Below are 23465 nucleotides of genomic sequence, written 5' to 3'. Positions count from 1 at the left end.
TTAGAAGATTTTTCTGACAGTCGAGACTTTTTGGAAAAAAGTTTGTACATAACCATTTTGTGCAGAAAAGGCCGGGGAATGTTTTGATGGCAAAATTGAAAAGCAAGATGGCTATACGTGAGGAAGAATGCCAAGGTAATCAATGGTGGATCAATTGATTTTTAGAGGCTATTTGATATCGAATTAAGAGAGAGTTGATGTGCAATTGAGTCCATCCCTCCCCCAAATTCGTGTACCCCTAAGCCACAACCTTTGGACCCTTTTGGCTTCTAGAAGAAGTGTATGTGTGACCTAATGGAGGCCAAACAAAAACACTTGGCTTAAGATGGTTTGTGAAGATATTTTTTTGGAAAGATCAAGCTAAGGGGGACCCTCCATTCTCTCTTTTTCTCCAACCCGTGTGTGACCAGCAAGGGAGAGTAGAATCAGCGAAAATTCCAGTCCACCGAACGTCCACCTCCTCCGTTCCTATCCATCTTCACAGTTTCTCTTTCGTTTTGTTCCAAGCTACATCCATTGAAAAAAATTACTGCCTTCTCTCGCCTCACGAGCTTCAGCTTGCCGCCACGTCCGAGTCATCTTCAACACCACCAAAGCCCTCTCCACTATCTCTCTCTCTTTCACTTGGCCAGTCCACGAATTCCACCGATTCCTCTGCTGCAACTCCTAGCGCCAACACCCCAATCGGTCGGTCACCATCTTCCACCAAAACCAATCCTCCACTCACACACGTCCAGGCCACGCATCCAGTCAACCACGCCATCCCCCTCCATCGGTTTGTTGACCTCGTGGCCCCACACGAAGCCGCCCATCTCCACGAAGCCAGCTCACCTCCACGACCCCACAATTTTGGCCCAAATCACAACAAGCTTCGATAATTTGAAGACTCCACCGAAGCGACCATCTCCTTCAACCTTCACGCCCCTGCAACACATGTGTTTCTCCCCTGCCAGCGAACACCAGCTGCTCCCTCATTCGGTTTGTTGACCGAAGCAACGTAGCTACCGCTTCCTTCGCGGGCCGCGCCAGCCCACATTTCTGCTACCAGACGTCCCCAGCATGGCCTTCTCCAGCAAATTTCAATCCAGCTTGCATTTCGGTCGGCCCAACTCTCCCAGCAGCAACCCAGCGAAGTCTCTATCAGTTGGGCTCTTAAGCCCGCTAGTTGAAGCCCATCAAAGCCCAGTGGAATCAACAGCCCATCTTAGCCCATTAAATAAGTCCAACAGCCCAAGTCTTTGGCCCAAAAATCCAGCAGCTCCATTGAGCCCAATTCAGCAAGTTCGGCCCAAGTCCAGCCCACGAAGAAGGCCCAATCGCAGCCAAGCCCAAGCCTAAGAATGAGCCCAGTCTAGTGCAAGAACAAATCTCAGTTGGGCTGAGATTTGTTAGGCCCAAGTTTAAGGCCCGGTCCAAACCCGCCGATGTCGTTGAAAGCCCGATTTCGACCGCCGTCACGATGTCCTGATCCCCACTTTTAATCAAATGAATAATCTCATTAATCATTGCTTAGTAGACTAATGATGCTTAAAGGTTGATTAGATTTAATTAAGTGCAATTAGGTGGTTAGATTAGAATGGATTAGCGATTATTAGTTAATTGCATTGCATATTAGTTAGGTGGTTAGTGTACTCAGCTAGAGAACTGCCTATACTATTTATTAAATGCATCTCGGGATTTTTCTCGGCCCTTATCGGGCTTCAATTAGGCATTATGGGCCTAAATTGGATTTTTAGTATTTATTTATTAATTTTCGAAATTAATTATTTAATTATTAATTTTTCGGAAATTAGGTAAGGATAGTCGACGACCGAAATTTCGTGCTAATTGTCGTGGTGCAATCCATTTATTTATTTGAGCTCTACGTTGTGCTGAATCGAATTAATTGTGCAATTTGAGGAATTATTCCTTAATTGACTGAAATTGAATGATTAATTGGTAGATGGCCGAGTGTGGTTATTTAGCATTGACAATGCTTTAATGAGTTGTAAAGTAGAGGAAATCGTGAGACTGAATTGAGAATAATCTTGGCTGAGAATTCCAATGATGATCCGAGTACGACCCGGATGAGGACTATGATCCAATCCTCTTTGTGAACCCTGTTTGTATATGGTTGAGTGTGAAACTATACCTTTTGTGAATAGTATGGTAAAATACTTTGAGGTGTAGTTGTATAAAATTTTGGTTGTGAATTTAAATATGAAAAATATGGCCATACTTTTCTATTCCATTGTTTTACAAGTAAGGAATGTGTAGGTGCCTAAGGATCGGGGCGTGACACACACTCTCTCTCTCTCTCTCTCTCTCTCTCTCTCTCTCTCTCTCTCTCTCTCTCTCTCTCTCGAGCTAAAAGTGCTTGCGTTGAAATGGTGAGTCAAATTTGGTAGTGTACATTTCAGCTCCTGGGTTGGTGAGCTGCATCCCAGCTGCCTTTGGTAGTGTACATTTCAGCTCCTGGGTTGGTGAGCTGCATCCCAGCTGCCTCGTGTTGACTTGCCCCCTTGATCATGGCTCGCTCGTCGCGTCCTATGATATCCTAGAGTTTTTAAAAATTGTTGGTTACCTTCCACTCTTTTGGGTTCTAAACTTCTGGGTGTTTCTTAAACTCGAACCAGGTTTGGATTTTGAGTTCTGAGTTTTTCTTGAACTTGACCCAAGTTTAGATCTTGAGTTCTTGGTTTTCCTTGGAATTCTAAGAAGGAACCACCGGCGAGACGTTGGGGGTGAGCCAGTTGTTGTCCAGAACTCGGCAGAGGAAAGGGAAAAAAATAAAAGTAAGAACAGAGGTGACTAGTTATACTGAGTTTCAAGCTAGATGGGTTTTTCTTGAACTTGATTATTGCTATAGTGCTTTTTATCTACTGCATATTGTCTCTAGAATTTTCTATATCCATGTACTTTAGCTCGTTATTGAGTACTAAACTAAGATTGATTCCGTTGACTGGCATACTTACAGTGTTTTGCGCTATTTTTATGTTAATGTCGATTGTTGGTCTATGAATTTTCTACATGTATCTCTTCAATACTTTACAATAATTGATGGTTTTTTTCTCATGGACATTGGTTTTTCCCCAGTATGGTTTTATTGCCTGGCTCCTCAATACTTGCGTTGGGTTGCTGCTTTCATTTCTGAGGTATGCACTTGGTACTACAACATTCATCTTCGTGTTTGACTTCTACACACTGTCAATATTTGCAAGCTAGAAATGATAGTTCACCTCTCTTTCATGGAAATGAATGTATAGTTCAAGGTATTACATATAACAAGAAACTTTCATAGTAATGTATTGGTCTCTATTGTTTGCCATGTATGTATCATTGTTATGCACAAGGTGCTGTTATTTTTAATATGTAATTCTACAACAGTTATCTGATTCAGGCTTCATAATTGGAAATAATCTAAACTTATTTTAGGAAGTATGTAAAGGCTTGTTTGTTAGGATTTTTGACTTACTAGCATGTGTGATACATTAATGCTAAAAGTGAGATCATATAGAAAGGTCACTCAAGTTATAGGGATGCTCTAAACTTAATTATTGCTTTTGTCCTCTCAAACTTGCAACTGTCTTGGTGGCCTTCTGTGGTGTCTCCTACTTTGAGGTAATTAAATCCAGAGGCGACCAAGTTCCAAGGAAGGGCGATTTTCTTGCTTCTTTTACTTTTTCGAGTGTAAGATTGATTTATCTTTGGCTTAGTATCTCGATTGTATAATGAGAGACCTATGATGATTCATTGCTGGGTTTTTTAAGTGCCAAGTTGCTCCTGGATTTGTAACATTGGTCTAGAATGGTCCTCTACGTGCCCAAAAAAATTTCATGTTGAAAGATGAACTCTCTTATGTTTTCCCTTGAGAATGCTTATATAGTGACGTTTGGTTCTTATCATCATCATCACCACCAACGCTTTATCTTACATATGAGTGTTATACAGCAATTTTTATGCAAAACCGGTTCCAATATAAACAGGGTTAACCCTATTCCCGGACTGAAAAAACAGGGTGGTTCGGGAACAGTGTCCAATGCAAACAGGGTCGGGTACAGGGTCCAAAAAAAGAGAACCGGTTATAACAGGGTCGGGTACAGAGTCCGGGTCCAGACCATACCCACCTTAGACCCGCTCACCCCTATTCATAAGGAAGTATGGGCTGAAAGAGAATTGACATGGAGCCTAGTAGCTATATATGTTTCTCGCCATCGATGAGGTAACCTGAAGAGCAAAATGTCACAATCTTAGACAGGCTCAAAATAAAAAGTAAGCACAAGACTCCACGACAAATTCTACCATCATACCTCAGGTTCCTCTACGGCAGCATATTATCCTGGCAAAATAGTCGCTCAGGGGAGTCGTTGGAACAGGTATCAGTTTCCCAACAATGGCAAGAGGCCAACTGATCACAAACAAGAACAAAAACAAGAGACATAGACAACACATTAGCGCTAGTATAGATGGGACATAACCAAAGATTGTTTACTCTCGCACCTATGTTCATCAATTAAGCAATGTTCAATGCTTCAAAAACACAACATAAAAAATTAAAAGGAAGAAGAAATTCCATCATTAGGCAAACAAAATCAGTCATGACCAGCCCTGAGGATATTGACTCGGGAAATTCACAAAACTGCCAGCTTGGCACTAAGCCAGCCAGGAAAAGAAAGGCAAAAGAAAAAGCTGTCACTCTTCAGGAATCAAACACAGAATCAGTTGATCAAAATGAACGACAAGAATTTTGGACAAAGCATGAGAGAGATACACCCAACCATGGACAGGATAGAAAGAGGAGGAAACCAACAAATCTTTTCACCATATAAGTTGAAATCTATGTCAGTTAACCAGAACAAAGCATGAGAAACACCCAACCTTGAACAGAATAAAAAGAGGAGGAAATCAACAAACTTTTTCACCATATTTGTTGAAATCTATGTCAGTTAACCTGATGAGAGCAATAATGATCGATATGAGCCACTGCTTCCAATTAAGCTTTACTGTTGAAGTAAATGTTCCAAGAAACTCGACTATAATGACCTGGAGGAATCCAGAGAGAAAAATTGGATCATAATGGTTTACAGAGAAAAACGAAACAAATCTAATAAGACAAAGCATGACTGACCTGCAGAATAAGTGTTAGACCCACTATTCCCATGAAGAGGTGGTTTCTGGTGATTCCTTTGAACACATTTAATTCATCTGGTTTCCGAGCATTGAATTCGTTGAAAATCTGCAGTTCAAATGATGTGCTATTTGACAGTTGTTTCAAGGTAAAAAATTTATTACCCTCTTTTTCAAGCAAAAAGAGCAGGTCACTAAAAGCCTCCCTGTCCAACAACATATATAACGACTCATGCATACATTTCATCCCACCATTATATTGACTCAAAGAATGATGCTTACTTGGCAAAGGACAAATGCATTGAAGATCAAAGTATTTTTCACTTTGTTCGCATGATCACTGCCATCATTCTTTAAATTTAGCAGGCTCCTTCCTCGAAAATTAAGGACAAGCAGGACACAAACTTGATAAACAGCCTGCAATACAAAATTTACATTTGTAACTTTTGGCAAACAATAGATGAGCCTAGTACAGAGGAAATTACATTGATCTTTTACCTGTGTCAGTAAGTTCCGCCACATAATATTGGTTATGAGAGGTTCTCTGGTCATAAAAGATACAACTAAATGCATTCATACATCTTCCCAAGAAATGTACAAATGGGTGAGCCACTTGCAACATTCAGAAAAGGAAAATCAAGATATCAAGAACTATGGGCACAAGAGTGGAAAAGCTTTACTGTTGAAGAACAAAAATATTTGCATGACCCCATGCCCCCCCCTTTTTTCCTCCCTCTCCCCACTGTGGGCACAAAAGTGGAAAAGATTTACTGTAGAAAAACAAAGACTATTTGCATGACCCCCCCTCCCTTTTTCTTCTCTCTCTCTCTCTCTCTCTCTCTCTCACACACACACACACAAACTCAAAGCTCAACTGCTGATAAATCACCAATAAATCCTTACCTCCGGCCAACAGGTGGCCTCTGCATCAGATGATCTGTAGGGGGCTCTGTAGCCAAAGCCAGTGCTCCAAGAGTGTCCATAATGAGATTGACCCAGAGAAGCTGCCCAAAGAGAAAGCCAGCCAAGCATGGGAGTCATACGGAAACATATGGGGCATAGGAATAAATTAAACAATCTCTGACAGATGAGTGGGGGAATCAAACCTGGACTGCATTTAGTGGAACATTGCCGGAGGAAACAGCAGCAACGACGTTTATCACTAGAGCTGCAACATTAACTGTAAGCTGGAACTGGATGAATTTCTGGATATTTGCATATACAGATCGTCCCCACCTGACAACCTGCATGGTGTACATAATAACTGAAGATTATTTCAAGAACTTCAAGTTCTTAGAACTTAAAACATATAAGTGACTTCCTTTAAACTTCTTTTGCATCAACAGGGTCGTCGACAAGATAGATATCAAAATTACAAACAAGAGAAAAACTAATAGCATAATAACAACTATCTCATTTTTTTCATCCTCCTTCCACCCCATAAACCATCATATGCAACTGCATGCTGCATTTTGCAGTCATCTATTTAAATGCATCCAGCCAAAAAAAACAAATACAAAGCACTCAAACAATAAAGCAAAGCAGAAGAAACACACAAAATCATGACCAAAAAGAAGCAATCTTACATCATAGCTCATGCAGTTCAGCACATATCATACTTGTGGTAGAACCTTAGTTGGTGGAACAAGGACAACAACGTTCATCTCCATATTTGACCAGAAATTATCTAGAAACTACTTTTCCCTACTGAGAGGATATAAGAATGAAAATTTCCAGGAACATCACTCTCTGACGGTGAGATACAAGATCATAAGCCAATCAAGGTGGCAAGTACTAACCTTCACAACAGAGGCAAAATCATCATCCAAGATAATGATATCAGAGCTCTCCTTAGCAACTTCTGTCCCTTGAATACCCATTGCAAGGCCAATATCTGCCTAAACACCATAAAAAGTTTACGTCCCAACAACAATATCAGAGAGAAAACGTATCCAGTCTACGGATATTACACCACAGACAGTAAACGTAAAATATATATGTAATGTTTTAATGATAACGATACCATAAGATATCAAGATCACAACAAGGTGTACAAACCAATTTGATAACATTTATTGCACCACAGTTACTCTGACTGTCCACCTGTCAACTATAGGTTTAGGAGCCTAGGGATGTGTGAGCAGGGTCATGTCATTGAATCCCACTGAGGTGGCCAGTAATGCAAATGTGGCAGCCAGCATAATCATTTTCATGCATAGATCCAAACCTTCCCATAAAAAAGAGTAAAAACGAACCTCATGTAGAGCAGGAGCATCATTTGTGCCATCTCCAGTGACAGCAACTACATGTCCTCGTTTCTTCAGAGCTTGCACAAGCAGAAGCTTGTCATTAGGCGAGGATCGTCCCATCACCTACATATGCAAAGGCATTATCAAATTTCATTCTACACCAGAAGAGCTGAAACAACTAATTAGTCAGAACATACAGATATCTCTTCTGCAGTTTCTTCCCTTTCAAAATCAGATAAGGCACGAAAGGCTTTTCCTTCAATGAGGTTAGGCTCAGTAGCATCTGCATCAGAACCTAATATCCCACATTCCAAAGCAATTGCTTTAGCAGTTTGAAGATTGTCGCCCGTAACCATGCGTACCTATGTATCGAGAAAAAGGATACATTTCACACAAAAGACAAATTAGATGACCTAATTTTTCCAGTCATCTTCTAAACTTAGGAAGGATGCTTTGTGGATATTTGTGTATATAATTTGCATGAAGATGAATAAGAAGTGTTTAAAAGCTTAACAGGGTAGATGGAGTGATCTCATTATAAGGAAAAAAAGAAAATTATTCCTAGTGAATAGCAATACTCCACCCGTTTCCTCTAATATAAGAGACAACACAAAGTATCCCAATGAGTCGCATGTAAGTAACTTTTTTAAGACTGCAGGAGAATGCCCAAACATAGCAGTGGCAATGAGCCAAGCTTGGTTTTAGTAGCAGGGCCTTGACAATCACCTTCCTGGTTTTCACCAATGAAAATGACGAAGCAAACTGCCTTATTAGATTAGTATGAGCAACCATCACATCCCACATATCAGTCAAGCAGACCAAAATGGTTCACATGGTTAACTTGGCAATTCCCAGTATTTGGACCTGGACACAGACTTAACTCTCTGATTGAAGTCCAAAAGGAATATTCTGTACCTCTTATCCATCAGACAATGTAAGGACTCAGTTATCTGCGGCTATCAAGGTGGAAGTACCAAGATAATACATTGGAAACATATGTGAACGAGAAAATATTACAACGCATTTGGAAGGAGGGCGTGTGGGGATTTTTTGTTTTCACAGATGCAAGTTGCATAATCTTAGAGGAAATCCATGTGCTATACTTTGAGTTATATAACATATATATATCACATTTATCCATAACACCATATCCCAGTCTTCATAGAGGTCTAGATCTAACAAAACTATGAATGTTCATCCATGAAAATCTTAAACATGACACAAATCTAAGATTCTCAATGAGAAAAGAACATACTTTAACACCAGCTTTTTGGCATAATCGTACAGCATCCTTTACACCAGGCCGACATGGATCCTGCAATGCAGTGAAAAATAAACAAAAAACATAAGTTATCAATCTGTTGTTGAAACTACCAAAAAGTTGGAAGAAACACAAATCATTTAGATGCAAGACTTCTTGTCACGAGTCTGTTTTATAAGAAGAATCACTAAATAAAAAATAGTGCCCTTGGGAACATTATTCTTATTAGAGTTCCCCATTTAGCATCAGTTACAATGCCAAATCACTATCATTCATCATGAGTGCCCTTGGAAACCAGAATCTCCACCTATTTTATGAACTGAAGCTATAATCATCAATAAAATGATGAAATAGCAGAGGCTTTTAACATTGGCCATCAAAGCATGGTGAAAGTGTTACATGTTGCAATGCAAAATTTGTTCAGGTGAAAGCACATACTCAAAGATGCAAGGGAAAAGTACTATGAAAATGATGATGACAACAGTGACAACAACAACGATAACCACTAATTCATTGCACAATATAATTGCTACAAAAATCATTTCTCATGATATATGTTTAGAGCAGAGAACACTCTCATTGTTGATAACCATTTGCACGCTGTGATAGCTATCAAAATCATTTTCCATCATATTTGTCTAAAAGAGAACATTCTCATTATAGCATTTCATGCAAATGTCTCATAGAAAATATCGGAATGAAAAAATAAGTAAACTCAACCGATGTATACGTGCCTTCAAGCCAACAATAGCCAGTAAAATAAGCTCATCCTCAGGCAGTGCCCACTTAGTTAATTGTTCTTCGTCAGTTGGAATGTCTTCAAAGTCATAGGTCCTATATGCAATGGCAACACAGCGTAGACTACTGGCAGCCATATCTTCAATAGCCTTCTCAAAAACCACCACCTACAACCATGGTTTATGATCAGGAAATGTTATATCATATAGAGAACAATTATGAGAGAATGACATATGATGACAATCATTAACAACAACATCAGTGAGAAGCACAATTAAAATTGTATGCATGCGACTGATCTTTATTTTCTTCCTTGTCGGTGGTATAACAATATTCACATATCTTCAAGTGGCAGCAGCACCACTCCAATTTGACAAGGGAGGATCAAAGCTGTATGATATCACTGGAGATATTACCAAGAAAAATCGAGATCAAAGTCTCTGATGTTGAAGAAAAAGCAGATCTTATGGTGTTTTCTGATTGGATAAAATCTATGGATGACTACTTCAACGGTATGACAGGATAGATGCTCACAAGGTCCAATTCGCAGAGCTAGAACTTTTGTTGGCTTGGCTAAAAATATGGTGGCAGGACATTGAGGTTGATATAAGTAAATTGTGGTAACCACCTCCCAGCACTTGGCAAGAGACGAAAGCAAAGATGAAAGAGAAGTACGTGCCATGCAATTATTTATAGCGGATGTGCAAAAGAGTCAAAATCTTTGAAGCAAAATTGTTCGGTGGTGGCTGAGTATGTGCAAAAGTTGGATGAAGTGAGGATTCAGAGCCAAGTAGCATGCAAGTCAATCAATGTGCTGATTTGAGGCTGGTCTAAGGCCTGATATTCAATGGTGATGGCTTAGACCGCCTCTTATAGTGTGGACCATGCATTCCAAGCTGCACTTGATGTGGAGGAACACTGCAATTATTCTACTCCAGAGAAAAAAAAATCCCAAGTTCAGAAGCCCGCCTCAAAGCCAGTTAACAGTGATTTTCAGGAGACAGAGTCAGTTTTTCCCCACTCTTTATCCTGCAAACCATTCCAAAACTTGCTTCTTCAGGCATGCACAGAAATTTCAATAATCAAGTGGGAAGAGCAGCAAGACTTGTTTCAAGTAATGTCCAAAGACAATTATTTGCATCTTGGGAAAGTTGAAGACGAAGAAGATGAACATGGAGGCAACAAAGAGGAAAACTCATTCAATTACTGTACTTATGAGGCTGATGATTTAAAAGATCATGAAGTTGTGGATTATTCTTTTCTCTCTATTGTTCAATATATTCTTATAGCTCATAATGTGGAGAGAAAAGTATAAGGCGGAAGTTGCATGAACGTGGTCTCAGCCTCTAGATAGAACGCCTCAAACTTCCAACTACTCACATCTGCAGCCATACAAAATGGCTTGGATTGACGACACTACTATTCCTGTGATGCAACAGTGTCTTCTTTCCTGTAAGCGTGCAGCTTATAGTGACTCTAAACTTTGTGATGTCATCTTTATGCAAGTTGCACCTATTCTTCTTGGTCAGCCTTGGCATTATGGTCAAAAGATGAATCATAATGGAAGGAACACACAGTTTCTCTTTTAGAAACAAAGTTGTCATTTTAAGACCAATGAGTTGACTGAGGTCAACAAATACCAAGAGCAAGGATCATTCAAGCAGACAGCTGTTGGTGAAGGGGTGCGCTGAATTCAGAGGAAAGCTTGCTGAAAATAAAAGTGAACAGATGACTCGAAGAGATATCAGGCTTGCATGCCCAGCTGCAAGCAAACTTGACGCAGGGAGAGATGATGCAGCATGACGGATAGACTATTTGAATACCTTCATAGGTATATTGAAGTTCATAGCTAGATACTAACTAGAGTTCCCTAGTTAAATTAGGAATTTGGCAAGTTCCTTTTCTTATTTTAAATAGGATTTTATACACACTATATTTAGAGGCTTCCTAGTTTGATTATGTTTCTCGATCTGAGATTCCTATTTCAATTAGGAGTACAACTTTTAGAAAGTCGACATTGTCCTGGGATTGTGCGACCACAATGCTTCTCTTAGATGTGATGCTTAAGAAACCCTAGGTATGGAGCTAAGGAAGCTTTGGATGTGAAGCCTAAAGATTTATTCTTTGTTGTAGGACTCGTCGCCCTACATCAGAACTGCTCATACAGTAAATAGAGAACAGGACAGTTACAGTTAAAGAATAATAACCTATGTGAATACATGGGTTGATGCATATACCTGTAAACTAATGCCATTTGCTTTCTTAATCCAGATAACTTGATGAGTCAGTTTGTTTTGTTGTGTTCTTTCTATGTTGGAGTTCTAAATGATCCCAAGATCTGCTAAAGAATTATGCGATGCTAAGTCAAGTCCTAAGGCTAGAGCTGAAAAATCAAATGTTTAAGCATCTAAGCACTTCAAGTAGGTGTTGTAGCAACCAGCATCCCAGCAACACTGTGGTCTGGAACATTACCACAGGGAAGCAGAGTAGAAATACGCCTTCCACTGAGGCATTTACCTTTTCTTACAATTCATCCACTCTATGGTGGATTCCATGCAGACTTCATATAGAAGTAGCAGTTTAACTAACATTGGAATCTACACATTCTCAATCCTCTATTCATACAAGGAAAATCACGATATCTCTGATAAGACATTGCACAGGCATTTGTTTTACATGCCTAAGGAAATCTGTCTCCATTAATAGCAAGTAGTCTCATGTCTTCTAAGCACATACAATTGGATGATTTGCTAAGTTGGTCACTGTCATTTGCTTATATCAACTTTTCTTCTTTAAAAACATGTACAAGCACTACAATTCTTCATGACAAAGTAAAGCATGTCTACACGTACTGTACTTCGAAAATTAGGTATTTTAAATGGTTTTTATTATTAGAGTCATTGCTCTGTGGAGAAATAAATGATCTCAAGTTGCAACTGCAACATGATTATGCACTAAATCTATTAATTGCTTTTCTAAAAAGCATCATTTCTTATTATTCCTAGGTGTAATATTTTAAGAATCACAAGAGAGAAGAAAGAGAAATACACAAAGGACTATTTAAACTAATGGCTTACTGTAAAATCACATGAGAGCTCTATTTCTAATGCATTGAGAGACCCACAGACCCTAATCACCTTATTTAAAATAATTAGCAACTAATTCCTGACATTATAATTACAATTCAACACTCTCATTCTACCTGAATACATCCAGCTTGCCACTAACAAGACAAAAGGTGCCTGGCATGAACAATAATAATAGTACGTGCGACTTTCTTCTTTTGTAGAGTTTCACTGTGACAACAAATAGTGTCATGGAAACCTTATGTAGAACACTAGACGTGTTCTGATCATACTGAATTTAACAAAGAAAGGGTGTAAACCGGACGTTACACCATCAACTGGATATTACCAACATCAGAATTGACTTTTAGCGATGGGAGCACCCAATGAACAAAAGCTGACACCTATAATTTTCTGACAACCCTGCTAGAATTGTGAGAACCTGATACTATGAAATATAGCAAATAAAACGATAAGCATCAACTGTAGCAGCACAATGGTTTGTCTGACTCACATGCTCATGGAGGTGTGTTTTGACTCGCATGCTCACAGTTGCCTACAAAGTAGGAACTTGACAGCAACTTTGCTCATTCAATAATGCTGACAATAGATGGGGAGTCTCACATTGGATAAGGTCCACAATAGCCATTGTTGAGAGTTCACATAACCAAAATTGGGGGACTTTGCTGAAGATCGATTCTTGTAGAGGAAACATTGCAATTTATCTTTTGGAGGATGGGGGGAATGGGGCAGGATTGCCAAGATCAAGGTTAGAGAGTAGCTAACCTGAACATCAGACAATATGCTCAGACTAGTGACTCCAAGGACACAGAGACAAGACACCAATAGAGGAGAAGATCAATGGCAACGTCTGATAGCTCAAAGATATGACCATGATGGATGAGCTCAATTAAAGATAACCACAACACAGTTCAACTGAGACTAATGGTCAAGACAGGACAAACAGTAATTGAGATTGATGAAGTGGCCAGCCACCAAGACACACTAGAACTTGTAATTATTCCCAACAAAGGAGAAGGCAACAGCAACAAATGGTGAGAGGCCAACCGAGACAGCAACAGAACAACATTAACATTGAGCAGTTGACAGAGACACCAGCAAGGCAGACAAGGGGACGAACAGAAAGACAAGACCAGAGGTTGACTTGTGATGACTGCGACAGATGTCACCAGCAGCTAAGATGCCAGCTACAAGATCTGATGAGACAACCCAACAGCAAAAGGTCAGTGGAGATTATCAATATGAAAGTGGCAAGGAATAACACCCAAAGAGTGAGGAACCTACAACAAGCAAAAAGGATCTCGAGGGAGGATGGGAAGAAATTGAGAATGAAACCAAGGAATAGGAAACTTGAGGCCGAAGCTGCAAATGATGCTATTGAACGATGATTAAAGGATGACAGAGGAGCTCACTGACAACACAGGGGTTGTCCACTCAGGCTGAACTCAACACACCTGATCAGGCTCTAGCAGGACTTATGATAAAGAAACCAACAAGGATTGAAGTGGTATTGATTACCAATAGAGAAACTAGGGTAATTAGGGGGTGCATGACAGCCATCTATTTCTATGCTAGAAACAATTTTTCTATTCCAGACTTGTTTCTGGAAAAGAAATCCGTTTGATAAACTTATTCAATTTTTCTATTTTTGAAATAGATTCTTGTTCCAGAAATAGGTTTGGAATAGAAATCAGAAATAGAAATTTTCTACTTCTCTATTTCTAAAACAGAAATGAGAAATAAAAATTCTTCTCATCGTTCATCAACCGGTCCTTCATCCATTGCCGTCGACCACCGTCTGTCGGTCGCCGGCCGCCACTGGTCGCCGCCGCTGCCGCCAGTCGCCGCCCGCCGCCGCCGGCCACTGCTGATCATCACTGCCGGTCATTGTTTGCCGGTCCACCGGCGTCCGAAAGGAAAAAATTTTGTATCGTTATTAAACGAATTTCTATTTTCAGAGTATAAATTTTGTGTCGTTATCAAACGGTTATTTTTGCTTAGAAACTCTTCTAGAAATATAAATAAATTTATATTTCTCTTCCAGAAATCAATTTCTGGCCAAAATGGTTATCATTCACCCCCTTATTTCTTCCTTTATGTGTGGCTAGCAAAGTATTTAGGGTCTAGTTGGATTCTTCTCACTTTCCCTGCTCTGATACCGTGTACCTTTTTAGCAACCACAGGAGAGGAGAGAGAATGCACAAAAGAGTAAAGACTACTCCTTACTAAAATGGCGGAAAGATTATATAAGAACTTCTATTTATAAAGCATTGAAAGATATCCAAAACCCTAATTGCCTTGTATAATACTACTTAACAGCTAATTATTAACATCACTATTTATACCTTAAAAACCAAGGTTGGATTATTAGTAGTCAAAAGTAAGGATCCTATGCAACAAACAAGTCAGCATCACTGTCTAGTTAGAATATGCAAACAGGGAAACAGCAGTTATCATTCAACAAATGCTGAAAGACATCCATGGCGTAAAGGCTTAATGTCACATACCTTTGTTTCATCCAATGCAGCCACCTGACCATTCAAATCCAAGTATCGGGTACATGAGGACAAGACTATTTCAGCAGCTCCTTTCCAATGTACATGAACCTCTGAGTTTGTCTGTGCATACAATATATTGTAAAATTACTTAATCCCAAAAAAACTGCGCAACTATGTCATGATGCAACATTCTGAACCAGCAGAAAAAGTATCCTTGGAACAGAACAAGAGAAAAAGGCTTAAAGAGAAATATGTAGAGAGACTGCAATCATTCTTCTAGATATAAGGCATCAGGTGGTCAAAGAGAACCCTGAGCTCTGTTGGATCAAAAGCAAAGTAAAATAAGGATAAGACAAGATAGAATTATCATCCAAAAGCATTAAAAAAGGACATGTAACAATTAGAAAAGGAAACCTCCGATCTCAATGACTAGTGTTGACCATAGTCAAAAAAATCTTTCAGCGCACACAATATGATCAGCGACATGATTGGGAAGAAAGCCTTTCAGCACATTGGAAGTACAAAGTCAGCTGTCATCATTGGGCAAGAAAAGTGACTTTTTTCAGAAAATACTCAGCTTAGCTCCCGTTTGTTTTGCGGAAAATGAATGATTTGGAAAACATTTTCCTAAAAACGATCCCTTGTAGCACTTAAAATAATTAATCAATCGAAAATGTATTCATTATTGACAACAATTTAGTCTAATTATTTTCGTGAACAATGAAAGTATTATTCGTTCATTTATTTTTGTAAGCAATACAACCTATTGTTTTTAAGAAAAATGCTTTCCATATTAATCATCTTTCGCAAAACAAACAGAGCGTTAATTTACTATCATTAAGCTGGCAGAATGTACAACAAGATCAGAGGGGCTGCTTTGGATGTAAAACAAGATATTTCTGGGGCTACGGCGATAACTGTTATTGGAAGTCTTCTAGTGATCAATGAATGCAAAATATTCTCTTTAATCTCAACACAGTTGCTTGGGTACCTTGTTAAAATGATTCATGACAATCATATTCCAATTTTTCAATCAATAAAATAACATTTCATTTAAGTGGAAGGGAATGCCTTCCCCACACAAAAATCACTTACATGCAAGTGCATCCACTAACTGATACGGAAGCATCCGACTTAGCTTCATCAGCCCACTCAGCACCATCATTGCTCATTCAAGCCAAGATAGAATTTGGGCATAAAGTGCTTCAGTAGGTCGAGACTGAAAGTTCCAACTAAGACTGTACCGAACCATTCTTACCGAAGCTATCGATACCAACAATTAATGAGTTACTGAAGTTATCGATACCGACAATTAATGAGTTACCAAATTCTCAATATGATATATTAGTCGCTAATTTCTCGGTATGCTTTAGTAGTTGCGGATCTTGAAGTTTATCAACAACATATCAATGGGAGGTCATTTTGAACAACTTCCTTGGTTATTTGATGAAGTCTTGGGATATTTATCTTCTAGTCAAGGTGGGAGCACGAATTTTGCGAGGCTGAAGAATCAAGAATGCAAGTTCCCAAGTCATTAAACGCATCTCTTTTTTCCTAGGAGTCTTTATAGTTATGTAAGTTTAAAGAGTCAAAGTTCTAAGTTCCTAGGTCTTTAATGATAGGCTAATTCCCACTTCTATTTATTACTTTTCTATTTCCTAAGTTGTATTCCTCCTATTTATATAGAGGAAGCCTCTCAGTTGTAACCAAACTAGATTTGATTAATGAAAATATTTGAGATTTCCCCTGCATAAGCAAATATCTTGGGAGAGTGGATAACTCCTATTTCAGTCTTTTATCCTTGGAGAATGGATTACTCCTCGGTGATGAGCCAAGAAGCCCTTTATCCTCGGCTGGTGGATTTTCCTTTAGGCCTTGGTGGTGAGCTTCTCCTATCCCAAAATCCTTTATCCTTAGCAGGTGGTTTGTCCTTTAAGCCTTGGTGGTGAACTTCGTTTATCCCAATCTTAATCTTCGATTGGTGGCGCAACCTTTAGACCTTGGTAGGATCGTAATCTATCTTTTATTCTGCAATTCATCCTTCAATGTCCACCACCATACCCCCCATTCTATCATGCTCTTATATTTACCCATTGAAACCATCCTCATAAACACTATTTCGTAAACACTTAAACTAAAAAAATCCCTACATCCCGGAATCACTCACCCACACACGCATCACTAACACTATGATATCAATTGCATCAACTCAACTATAATTATCAGACCAGAAGTTCATACTCGAGTTGATGCAATTGATATCACAGAGCCAACGGTAAAATGTGGTTTTTCACCCTCTGCACTACATACTCTGGTTTTTCTCCCTCTGAATTAACCAAAACACAGTGAAGGGCGGATATGGATGGGTTTCATCCTTTCCCTAATGCTTCATAAGACTTTAACTCTACTTAGAACTTGCTGCATTGACTTAATAGGTCCCCGTCATCACAATGATCATGTTCCAAGATTCACTGTATGAGAACAGTGAAGAAACAATTTATTTAGCCTTTGCTTCCTCCTTTTAGAGACTGCAGATCTATTTACCAGAACCATCCCTCTCTTCTGCAGAGTATCCTAAGTGAGAATACTTGACCAGAAAGCCTCCTAGCGATACAAAGACATATTGGAGGTGTAGGTGTGAGTCAAGTTATCAAGAGAAATTGTCAACCAATAGTTGTTCTGCCCATACTTGGATCTATTTTTTGGAATTCTAGTGGCTTACATAGCTTTTCCGGTTCAGCTGGAGATCACTAATACTTGAGTTAAGAAGCTGTCATGGTGGGTTGTGCAGCAGCCCCATCATGCCAGAAGAGAACAGTACTCTCACTCCGAATTGAATGAATGGTTTTGTTTAAGAAATCATTAGTATCTGCTAATACCTTCCAAACAACCTTTAACACTATTTCATGTGACTAAAGAAGCATAAATATTATTACCTTACATATGTCAAGAAAAACAAATTAGCATGCACATTGCTAATGCAGATTTTTTATGAATCAAAACATTACCAACTTTAATGCAACGCCCCCTCGTTTCTTCTCAGAATTAAATGGAAAAACATGAATTATTGAGGCCTCCAATCGGGTAGCTTCAAAGTTCATCCCAAGCTACCAAAAAGAAAACAATAAAAATCAGTTTAAACTTCAGAATCTAACCTACAAATGGTTATTGAACTGAAGGTCAAGGCAGGAGGAATTGCAGATGTAGCATATATAAGTTGAGATTGAAAACCTCAAGTCCCCAACGGAGGATGGCCTTCTCTGTCGGTGAGCCAGAAACCTCAACATCTTTCCCACCCTAGAGATGTCAGAAAACAGATGATAACCATGCGTCCAATGTGAACTACTCTGCCTCTGATACCTCAAGACTGTTAGACATACCTCAGGGGTGAAAACACTGCCATTGGTATTCTGTGCAATACCTTCAATGAGTAACGAAACCATTGTCATGGGTAGTTGTGAACTGCTATAAGGAGAGTCCACTTTGACCCCACCAACATAAGCTTCAACCACTGTCATCTGTCAGATTATGAAGAACCATCATCAAACAGAACCTTCTTCTTGACAACAAAGCTAGAATTTAATAAATTAGTTGAGAAAGATTACACTTGCTTTAAAATCTCAATCTTGAAAACAATGAAATTTGGGTAAGGAAAAGAACCACATGCAATCAGAAATTATAAAGCTAAAGGTCATGTCTAGATAGACATTTTACTTTTTATTGTATGCTTAATCAAAATATTTGACGACCATATTTTGACCATTTATTAGCCCAAAACACCATAAACTTCTGCAGTATGCGAAAGTTGACACATAAATTTTCACATATAATTTTTTCATAATTTCTGCAATCTAGATAATATCTTAAGTTTTGACAGGAAGCAGAAAGTCGCCTTTCTCTTTTTAAAAAGTATAAACTAACAAACCCTAAGTTTTAAGAAGTTGCACCACAAAGGGGAAAAAATATCTCAAATTAAAATATTATATTTTAACATTACAAATGAAACCAACTAATGCAGGAGCATCAGATTCGACGGAACAATTCTCAAGCCCAACTCCGAATTCATTGATTGGCCTTGCTCAATCATTACTCATGCAAGCAAAAACAAATTTCGGCCACAGCGTAATTTAATGGATCCAAGTTTGCAGAAATCAATTCTCCTTGCTAGTTGTCGACTCGCAATACTAGTTGTCGATTTCATGGTTGCCAATCAACTAACAAGATGTCGATTTACAAGTTTTGTGTCGACTTCAGAGCCGCTAATCAACTACCTAATGACTAGAGGCTGTTTTGGTCAATTTCCATGGCTATTTGTTAAATTTCTAAGGTGGCTATTCGGCTTCGACGAATTTGGAGAGTCTAATATAAGATACATGCATCTGTTCTTAGTTAAATGCATAAGTTCTAGTTTTTATAAGTCTTTATTATGATGTCAGTCTAAATTATGTGAATACTCCAAAATTCATTTCAGTTTCTAGGATTTCCAGATCCCTCTACAAATAAAGGTGTAATCTCATTTGTAATGAGATGACTTGCATTCAAATATACTTTAGACTTTCCTCAAGTGAGCAAATTTCTTATTTTGGTTCTTTATCCAAATTTCTTTGATCATCACCAAGTCCTTTACTTGGTGGGTTTCCTTTAGGCCTTGGTGATAAACTTCTCATATCCTGAAGTCCTTTGGCTGGTAGCATTCCTTTAGACTCAATATCAATCAAATTCCTATTATCACTCAAAACACATCCCCATCATGCATCACCAAGAATATGAACAAGAATGCACCTGGCTCAAAGTCAAGGTACCAGTCTTGTCACTACATATGGTCGTGGCCGATCCCATAGTTTCACAAGCTGAAAGTCTTCGCACCTGCAAATTCACTACCTCTAGACCTCATTCCATTTTTGTAAATGATATTCCATAAGGGAGGTTGAATTTTTCAAGAATTTGTACCAATGCCTTGTCCGCCATCATTTTTCTCATTGAGTAAGCAAGTCTGCAATGTGGGGGAAAGAATATATGAAACAAATGGAGAGACAGTAAAATGCACATCGTCAGAATTGCAATATTTTCACTTCTCTAATGAAATTAAGCACCTCTCGATGGTAGAACTATATCACAATCAGTCTTTAAATTCAAAAGTACGTAATATTGTGGATGACAGATATTGACATTATGTTAATGTCTTCCCAACATATCAGAAGGACAATCTCCATTCCCTACAATCGTTCAGAAGTACATATCTATATATTTGTTTATATCATTGCATAGCACATTTCAAGTTTAAACATACCTTGTGTTAAAAGGAGCATGAAAAGATCAAAGAAGATGAACGAGAAAATAAGGAAATTATGGAGCGCCTAGAACTTACAGAAGACTTCATAAAGTGAAGAGGAATGCATATTCGTAAAGCACATTTAATAAGATATGGCCGAGTCAGCTGCTCTTGTAACCCCCCTTCCTTTTCTCTCTTCCTCTTTCCAAAATTTAAAAGAACAGAGAAATGTACCAAGTAAGCCATCAAATATGGTCTGTTCTAGATCAATTCCTCATTGACCTGGCAAATGCCATGACCAAGTTGAACATTCGGAAAATAACTAAGCAATTTTGGTCCTTCCCTTCAAGCCCGCATGTTATATGGTTCCAAATAAGAGAGAGTTCAGCATCTTGTTCTCTAGACTTGAACAAACTAGCTCAAAGGGCTAGAAAGAAACCGAATGGTTAAGGAGCTCTTCTTACAAAGAATGATAAGGATCCATTTATTTGGACTTTCAACATATTACTTCCAATTTCCCCCTCAAAAACTTTGAAAACAAAAAATAAAAAAATAAGTTTCAGGAAATTACGAAAAGAATTATATAATTCGACATGTCAAGATTAGCATATTCTGAATAGTTTGACATTTCCTATTAAATAAAAGTCAAAATATAAGAGCACAATATGTGGAAAAGAACAAAGTTCAAAGTTCAAAGGAAAGTCACTTCAAATTGAAAATGAAAACTGAAAAGAATAAAAAAATATTTAAAAATAAAAAATAAAAAATGGAGACAAGTTTGCTACCACAACTTATTCTCTTCTTCTTTCTTCTGAAATACTTGGCCAATCCACAAGATGGAAATAAAGGAAGTCAACTCTATTGCTCAAGGGACACGGCTGACACTGAGTCTATGGAGTCCACAACAAGGCATGCAAACACACCAACCCGATCCTCGTGCACCGATTCCAAGTTATAAAATGCAAAATGAAAAGATACATAATGTAGTAGTATGGTCCTCATTAACTATATTGAGTACAATTTTTATGTAAATGAACCCAGAAGAAACAAAGATTGGTTGAAAGTGCTTACGTCAGCGTAACAGCTAAAGGGAGCCCTTCAGGCACTGCAACCACCACAATTGTCACCTGGCATTCCATTTTCAGTTATGACAAGGAAAGAGAAAGGAAAATCTGGTTGCACAAATACAAAAGAAGAGTGCACCTACAGCAATCGTGAAAATTTTTATGGCTCCATCAACAGCACGACTAACACTCGTCTTCCCTGCCTTAAACTGAGGACTGCCATCTGAATTATTTGTATGGCCAGTAAAGTATCTGCACATACACAGGTTGTCAGTCCAAATAGATTTGATCTCTGCACGCATATATGTACTTGAGCATGCATGCTCTGAGAGAGAGAGAGAGAGAGAGAGAGAGAATATGTATTCTTTCAAAAGACAGTCATCATCGAAATGGTACTTGCCTTGCCAAAAGTACAATCAAAACTACTACAGCTACAGTCAGCCCAACAATCCCAATAAACGTAGCGACCCCATTTAAGCGTACCTATTCATGAATAGGCAACCTTATTCAGTGTCAAGTAAATACAACAAGGAAATGATTGAGCCAAAACACATAAAAGCACATGCTTATCATAGACAAGTACAAAAATTATATCAGACCGAATATGGACCTAGTCACAATCAATCTCCTCTTCACTCTGACTGGATGGATCTCACACTTAAACCCTATCCTATTACTATCTAGCCCTATATTCCACACGATGCCGTGACAAAGAGTGCTGCTACTAACTTTTCCGTTGATCTGTCAGATAATGCCTAAATTCACCTGTTTTCCCTGCCTCCTTATATAACAGACCAATCTATGATGACGAACTAACCTCTTTCCATAAACTGCCTTCCCTAGATGATGTTCAACCTTGCTTCCAGCACTTCCTCCAATTTCCACAGAAATTACAAGTAATATCTCCTTCTAGGGCAATGTAAATAAGATTTCATGGTGAAAGCTGTACCACCCATTGCCCTATCAAACATTAGGTTGTCTTTTCTTAAGTAAAAATAAATTCTCTGTGAGACACCAAGGGAGTGTCAATCCTTCTACAAGAAGAGCCGAAAGCCCAGAGAGAGCTCATTGATGATAGAAGAAATCCAGAGTCAATCAAAAGGTCTGTCTATTGGTCATTGACACTGAAAAAGTCCAGATAAGTAATTACATTCATTCCAACTACCGATAATGAGCTTCCCCAGTAAATGTGAGAAACCAAGGTAATTTACCATTCACTCATGGCATCACAGTTTCGAATGGAACAAATTTGAAAAAGAGCCCACCGGACCAAATATCAAGCTAAAATCTAACTCCATTACCATGTCCAACTTGAGAAAAGTGCCATTACAAAATTCATTCCACAGCTTTCATTTCTATTTCCAGAGACTGATCCCATGAGAATAATGACTTTTTGCAGTAAGCCAGCCACTGTCTACTTTCAAATAAAAGCTGCTTTCCACAAGCTTATATTCACCAGGTAGTCACATAACAATTTGCAGAAATATCTGTTAAGACTTCTTAAATCCATCTTTTTGCACAAGATCGTCGATACCATGCCAGTTAACCAAATGAAAATTACTGATTGCACTATCTTCCCATAGAAGGTCTATAACTCTCCAGCTTTTATGCAACTGAAGATGGAAAAAGGATATAAAGAGAACCAAAGGAAGATTTGATGACACTCTCAATCAACAGACCAACAACCATCTCCTCACCCCTACACACACACACAAAAAATAAAAATAAAAATTAAAAATTCAGATATTGAGACCTGTTCTTCCTTTCCGCCATCACCAAAATGCCATTCCAAACCAAAGGTTTTGCCAGATAACCCAAAGTAAGACCCATCAGTTTATCGGCAATGAATCAATATTACAATGCAAACAGCATCTTAAATATCTTAGTTGATCTCTTTCCATCACCAGCAAATTAGAGGTAAGGAATTTGAACAAGGCTGATATCACTCAGTTCAACCTTAAACCAGCCAAAAGAATCTCATTTCTACTGCTTTCAAATCTTATTAAGAACTTTCTCGACAATGATAAAGGAGAAGGTGAACCCTGGAAATTACAAAAGATCCCAGCAAGTATTCCAGAACCTGATCCTGCTACACAGCACCCAAGCACTCATAGAAAATAATCCTTTTCTAAATCAAATAAGTGAATGAGTCCAGGAATACTAGCCTTGATCCAGCTACACAGTACCCAAG

At 38.6% G+C, this 23465-nt stretch overlaps 1 protein-coding gene across 5 annotated transcripts in view; it reads right to left on the bottom strand.

Moving 5' to 3' along the window:
• Positions 1-3818: 3818 nt before the first annotated feature.
• LOC104437332 (calcium-transporting ATPase 10, plasma membrane-type) overlaps positions 3819-23465 on the bottom strand; it is a 36402-nt gene continuing 16755 nt past the window's right edge. For 3 of the 5 annotated variants that reach the window (XM_010050268.3, XM_039309064.1, XM_039309063.1), the window contains 22 exons: positions 21675-21757; positions 21418-21526; positions 21282-21337; positions 19889-19931; positions 19721-19804; positions 18319-18456; positions 18170-18235; positions 17947-18045; positions 14948-15058; positions 9351-9521; positions 8611-8670; positions 7553-7717; positions 7362-7478; positions 6906-7004; positions 6213-6350; positions 6010-6110; positions 5605-5650; positions 5389-5523; positions 5108-5215; positions 4931-5022; positions 4290-4387; positions 3819-4206 (listed from right to left, as the gene is read on the bottom strand). In XM_010050268.3, the coding sequence (XP_010048570.3) occupies positions 4291-4387; positions 4931-5022; positions 5108-5215; positions 5389-5523; positions 5605-5650; positions 6010-6110; positions 6213-6350; positions 6906-7004; positions 7362-7478; positions 7553-7717; positions 8611-8670; positions 9351-9521; positions 14948-15058; positions 17947-18045; positions 18170-18235; positions 18319-18456; positions 19721-19804; positions 19889-19931; positions 21282-21337; positions 21418-21526; positions 21675-21757 (2118 nt within the window). In that variant the 3' untranslated portion in view covers positions 3819-4206; position 4290. Of the gene's footprint in view, positions 4207-4289; positions 4388-4930; positions 5023-5107; positions 5216-5388; positions 5524-5604; positions 5719-6009; positions 6111-6212; positions 6351-6905; positions 7005-7361; positions 7479-7552; positions 7718-8610; positions 8671-9350; positions 9522-14947; positions 15059-17946; positions 18046-18169; positions 18236-18318; positions 18457-19720; positions 19805-19888; positions 19932-21281; positions 21338-21417; positions 21527-21674; positions 21758-23465 lie in introns of those variants that run through there. The other 2 variants (XR_005549621.1, XR_724367.3) reach the window with 2 other exon arrangements.

The sequence above is a fragment of the Eucalyptus grandis genome, chromosome 3, assembly GCF_016545825.1.
Source record: "Eucalyptus grandis isolate ANBG69807.140 chromosome 3, ASM1654582v1, whole genome shotgun sequence".
Classification (NCBI taxonomy): Eukaryota; Viridiplantae; Streptophyta; class Magnoliopsida; order Myrtales; family Myrtaceae; genus Eucalyptus; species Eucalyptus grandis.
The sequence above is the reverse complement of the archived record's forward strand: the minus strand, read 5'-3'. Positions and strand labels throughout refer to the sequence as shown.